Raw genomic sequence first — 6,000 nt, 5'->3', positions numbered from 1 at the left:
CCTCTCCTGCTGCTACTTCAATCACGAAACTGATCAATGATCAGCTGATCGGCATTTCTTCGCAAGTCCCGTCTCTCTTGCTTGTTTATCTCCCGCTTTGCGCCAGAAAGAGGAAACTAGCGGAGGTCGCGTTAAACAGCAGAAGTGCCTTTAAACTTGATAAGCGGTTGTTAGAATTTATTTAATATTACTTTCTAGTATCAGCTGATGTATGTTGGAGCCACAGCTGTAAAGCTGCTGGTCATGATGTCGGTTTGGTTATCTGGTGAGAGGGAAACATGAAGATGAAACCAGGAGATGTCCTTACTGAATCATCAGAGCTGAACAGGTGATGGAGAAACAGGTTTACCTTTTAGGTGACATGAATGAGTTGAAGGGAAGTTATGAACTGTTTCTGAGAGACGAATAACACCAGGATCCTTTTTTTTACTTAGCTGACAGCTGGTAACTGTGCAGGGGCGGGTCTAGCAAAGTTGTGCCAAGGGGCCAGGTAGAGCATTAACAGGGAAAAGGGGGCACAAAGAAATACTTTTCTTTCTTATTCTCATTTAAAATTTCTAGCTTTTAACAAATAATTATCCGAATCTTACAACAAACGTTTTCATCTGATGTCAAATGTATAGAAATCCATTATTGTACATAGTTTCAGGGTCCCATCATAATTTCTTCAGAAGAAAGTACTGTACATGATGCCAGTATTTTCCCACATTTTCTAGATACTGTACTAGTACTTTGTGTAAAATGCCATCAAAAAGTCAGTTAAGTTTTATTCTTTCTCACCTGTCTTTCTGTCTATTTTCATTTTTAAAAGGTTGCCATGTTAGAAAAAATATTTTTCCCTGCCATGCTGTTTATTAATGTGGTAAATAAATAGTTTATGAAAATATCACTAAATCTGTCATTTATTATTTTTAATATTCAGTATTGGTCATGTCTTACCTCTAGTCTTCTCTGTCTTAATTTCAGGTTTCCACCATGTGTTGTAGATAGTTCAGGAAGTTAACTCAACCAAGCAGTCTTTGGGTTTCGGCTAAGTACCGTTTAGAATACCAGAACAGGGAGGATGGTGTAGGTTTAAGTTTATTAGATTGATACATATGTACCAACAAGACAGCGTACATCACTGTCACAACGACGTTTGTTTTCATTCAAAGGCTTTATGGTTTTTCCTATAATACCTGGTGGGCCGGTCTCTAGTCAAAATGCCCGGGCTGATTTTTTGTCCCAGTCCAGCCCTGTTCACTAGTGAGGGGAGGGTGGAGCCTGAGATTGAGAGACGGTTTGAGGCAGTATACGGCTGGATGGGCAAAGTCGGCGACACAAAGCAAAGATAAAAAACAGCTTAATGCCACTTCAGAGTGGTTGCCATGGTGATTTTACAGTAGCTGACTCATGCCGTGTTACCTGTTTACATTCAGGCTCTGGCTGCTGGGCTGGGGTCAGCAGCTCTCAGCTTTACCACACACAAACTGATGTTTGACGTTTTATTTTCTTATTTAAGTGCAGATAGCAGCAGAACCTCGTGATGAACATAACAACATGATTGTAACTAATGTCTTTACTGAATGTAGTACAGTTACTGAAAAATGTTATGTGATTACAGTTACAGTTGCACCTAACGCTGCCGATCTCTTAACGCTGAAGCTCCAGAACCTGCAGTTCCTCTGACGCCCAGCAGAGGCATCAGTGAGTCAGTCCCCATAGACTTCATGTTCAAATCATGTTTGCAGCCTGATAAATGAACTGATTGGTCTCTATGGAGATCATTTCATAACATCAGTATTTTATAACTCACTTAAATTGCACTAAAGCTTAAAGTTTGCATTATTAGGGGCGCGGCCTCTGTGGCTGACAGGTGGACACATGTGGCTGTAGTTGCTGATCTGAACTGGCCGTCTGGACTGTGTCTGTTGGAGCCTATTGGATTATTTTTAATGATATCATGTGACCAATAATATGGCTGCTGTGTGGTCAGAGCTCCTGTTTTACTCAGTGAAAGGTGAATCATTTTGATTGGGTGTTATTGGTCAGCAGGTGTCTGTGTGGAAACAGAAACCAAAATGCTTGTAGCTAAGTCGCTAACAGCGCGGCCTCAGAGAGTGACTGATGATGATGATGTTACAGCAGCTGCAGCCGCAGTTATGTCGCCTCCATGAGGTCCTCCATGTTGAGATCTGCAGAAGCAGGACGACGTTTGACTCCGACACCACCGCGGTGATCAGGGTGCCCTTCGCCTCGTTCATGCAGCCTGTTTAAAGCAGCCAGCTGATGCGATTGGACCGTGTCACAGACCCTCTCAGATGTGCTGCTTTTTCATCGTCTTTCTGCAGTAAATCAGGATTTTGTGCTGCAGACGTTTGTTTGTTCAGGTCTGAATCAGAGAAGAAGAAACGCTGCAGGTTTTTACTGTCTGCCTGAACCACAGAAGAAGAAGAGAAATGAGACATGAGGGGGAGGAGGGCAGCACCTCGCCTCGGGGCGCTTTTGCTGTCCTCCATCTTAACCTCGATGCGTACACAGCAGCGCTCACTGATGTCTTCCTTCCAGTTTAAAAGCTCGCTTTTACTTTTATTTTTACATGGCAGCATTTTTCAGGTTAGGGTTAGACTTTTCAGTGTGTGTGTGTGTGTGCTTGTGTGTGTGCCTGTGTGCAATCGGACAAATGCATTTTCTTTATTCAGACTCAGAATAGAAAGAGAGAAAATACAGACGATGGACGGATGCGAGGATGCTTTAGTCGTTTAAAGATGCTTTTCCTCTGCAGTGGTTACACAACACACACACAAACAGAACAAAGTGAAGCCCCAGCATCGCTTCTCATTTAAGCTCCTCTAACAAAACTCGTCTCACTTTCAGAAGAACTGCAGAAGAATCAATGAGTTGAATGGTCTTTGAGCTGAGATGTCACTCACAAGCTTTTAAATTTGACCAAATATTTGAAAAAATGTCTCAGAGGTTAGGAGTAATGCTCTGAGTGTGAGAGGAGTAACGATGGAGCAGCAAGCGACGTTTAATGACTCGTAAATTTAAAAAGCATCACTAACTCACAGGTTTACAGCACAGCTTCCACTTTAGGTACGGCTCATTAAAGGAGCTCCATTCAGACCACCTTAAGAGCCTGCTGATCTAACAAATGCAAAGCCTCCATTCCACCTTAAAAGACAAATGGCACATTGGAAACTCTCACTTATTCCACTTTAACTGAGAAGCATCTGCTCATGCTGCCTTAACACGTGGCTTCACAGAGAAAACTCTTACCACCTTAAAAGAAAAAAAATGTGTTCACACAGCAGGAATATAAGTTACTCCATACCGCCTTAAACCCAAACACCATCTGTCTCACCTTAATGGAGATAATACAGCTATAAAATCTCTCTCATATCACCTTAAGTGCCGAAAAACAACCTTGTTCATACCACCTTAATAGATAATAAAAAAAGAAAAATCAGAGTTTGAGGGAAGAAAACTGTATTGAAACTTCAGCTTTTTTTTGTGTCGGCAGGAAGTTGGCGAAGAAGAGGAAGGAAACTCTGAGCTCCAGACAGGAAATGACCCTGATGGTGAACAACTCCCAGCACACCACCATGGTGGACACGCATGTGCACACACTGAACGGACGCAGTGAGTACATGCACGCGACGCACACAAATGCTATCCCTAATCCTATCTCTGACAAGCGGGTGAGACAAAGACTCTGTGACCGAGTCGCTCACCCACAGGTTGCACAGACGACGCAGACTGATCTGCAAACACTCCCCGAGTCGAGACGTTTTCTTTCAACGAAAGATCATTTCGCTGATAATTCATGACGTGATAATCCCGTATCTAAACGATAGCAGTGAGTCGTGGGAGGAGCTCAGGCTGTGGTGTGGTCGGTCATTCCATGACTTCGTGTTCTGACTCGGTTTCCACGGCAACAGTGAAATCCTATGATTTTGCTGCGTGGCTTAGGACGCCGACCAACCTGAAAGAAGACAAGATCAAACCCAAGCAGGTGGCGTCCTCGTCCTTCCTCCCGTGAGCTGAAGGAGGCGATGTTTTATCGCAGCGTAGCGGCCGTCAGAGGGCGAGGTGGCATCCTTCCCCCCAGGCTCCTCTGCTCGCCGTCTTCCTCTTTATTCTGGAGCACGGCGTGCAGCTGCGAGCGCCTCCCTGGAGGAGACGATTTAAATTAAGCACAGACATCAAACACCACAGACCCTGAAACCATGTCTGCTTACAGGAGCCTCTGATTTAATTTAACCATGAGAGTCTCAGGTGTGTAACTGCGGCCGAAAACAAGAAGGTCAGTCAAACGTCATCTTTGGATCAGTCAGTAGACGACAACAAGGGAAGAGCTACTCACAACAAACCAGGCTAACAGACCTCTCCTCCAGCATCATTCTGGTTATTAAGTAAAGCTAAAACTACAAACCAGTGTAACTGAAATAAAAAGTTATGCTCTTTATTGATCTGCTCAAATCTTCCAGACCAAAGATCCTGAGAAGGTTTTGGTCCATCTGTGTGCTCAGACTGAGACGACTGAAAGTCTGTGGTTTTACGACCACAAACAGAAGACTGTCTGAAACTGAAATCATCTAATACAATCAGAAAAGATTCAAGTGACAATAAAAAATTATAAAAGAAGTGCTGCAAATCTCTAGTAACTCTGACTTTTATTAAAATAGAAACCCAGTGTTCATTAAACAGCTGAGCAACAATTTCAAATCATGGGTCAAACTCCAGGTACAAGTGATTCATAAAGGAGTACTGAGGATTACAGCTGTGGTCTCTGCAAACAGTCCTAACGCCCTTCTAACATACTGCTAACATGCTAATGCCCTGCTAACGCGCTGCTAATGCCCTGCTAAGCTGTTGCTAAACTGCTGCTAATGCAATGCTAAGCTGTTGCTAAACTGCTGCTAATGCGATGCTAACATACTGCTAACCAGCTGCTAACCAGCTGCTAACATACTGCTAATGCCATGCTAACACGCTGCTAATGCCCTGTTAACCTGCTGCTAATGTGCTGCTAATGCCATGCTAACATACTGCTAATGCGCTGCTAATGCCCTGCTAATGCCCTGCTAATGTGCTGTTAATGCCATGCTAGCATGCTGCTAATCCCCTGCTATGTGCTGCTAATGCCATGCTAACATGCTGCTAATACCCTGCTATGTGCTGCTAATGCCATGCTAACGTACTGCTAACATGCTGCTAGTGTGCTGCTAACATAAATGAAGCAATAATTAACCATCGCTGAGACTTTCCTTATGAAGTTGCAGGCAGGGCGATGGGTGAATCAGTGACTGTAAAATGGAAGCAGGAAACTTTAAGGCTGCATTTCTGTTTCCTCTATGCAGCTGTTTCATCTCCGTCCTCCTTCACCCTGAAGACAAACACCATCAGCACCTCCGTACCAAACTCCTATTACCCAGGTAAAAACACTGAGATGCCTCCTGTCGACATAAGAACTGCTGTCAGAGTCGCTCTGTCTGGTCTCGATGTAATGTTTTCATTTGTAAAAGGAGGCAGACTGTCTCAGACTGTCTCAGATGTGCAGCAGGGACCAGTGTCCACCAGATGCATGAAGATCGATGCTGAACAAACAAACAGTCACTGCAGGCACTTACTGCACACCAGCAACAGTTCTTTGATGAGTCTCAGAGACACGTCTTCCACTGTCGGCTGTTTTTACACTGCTTCATCTGCATGAGCCTCCACCTGCTGGTTCCTCTCCTTACACCTGTACACAAAAATGCCACACAGATTCTCAGAGGCATTTGGACGACGATCAGTCCCTGTGTGCTAATATTAGCATTCCTCAGACATCCAGCCAACAACACTAACATTTAGATTGACAATAATTCATTACAATAGTGGGGATTCATTACAGTAGATGTCTTTCTCAGCTCGATGTAACTAAATTAAAGGATGCAGTTCCTCCACTCTTACCTTCTTCAAAGCCTTGTGCCAACACACTGCAGAACAGCTACCTAACGCTACTCTTACAGATGTGAC

General features: G+C 43.9%; 1 protein-coding gene across 7 annotated transcripts in view; it reads left to right on the top strand.

Annotated features, from left to right (window-relative positions):
• Positions 1-6,000, top strand: part of LOC146380916 (receptor-type tyrosine-protein phosphatase mu-like) — a 212,951-nt gene that overhangs the window by 148,122 nt on the left and 58,829 nt on the right. For 6 of the 7 annotated variants that reach the window (XM_084940255.1, XM_084940254.1, XM_084940251.1 and 3 more), the window contains 2 exons: positions 3,503-3,621; positions 5,343-5,417. In XM_084940255.1, coding sequence (XP_084796381.1) covers positions 3,503-3,621; positions 5,343-5,417 — 194 coding nt within the window. The remainder of the gene's footprint in view (positions 1-3,502; positions 3,622-5,342; positions 5,418-6,000) is intronic. The other variant, XM_084940253.1, reaches the window with a different exon arrangement.

The sequence above is a fragment of the Perissodus microlepis genome, chromosome 9, assembly GCF_051167445.1.
Source record: "Perissodus microlepis isolate ML-2025 ecotype Zambia chromosome 9, ASM5116744v1, whole genome shotgun sequence".
NCBI classification, from domain to species: Eukaryota; Metazoa; Chordata; class Actinopteri; order Cichliformes; family Cichlidae; genus Perissodus; species Perissodus microlepis.
This window is presented reverse-complemented; position numbering and strand designations above follow the sequence as displayed.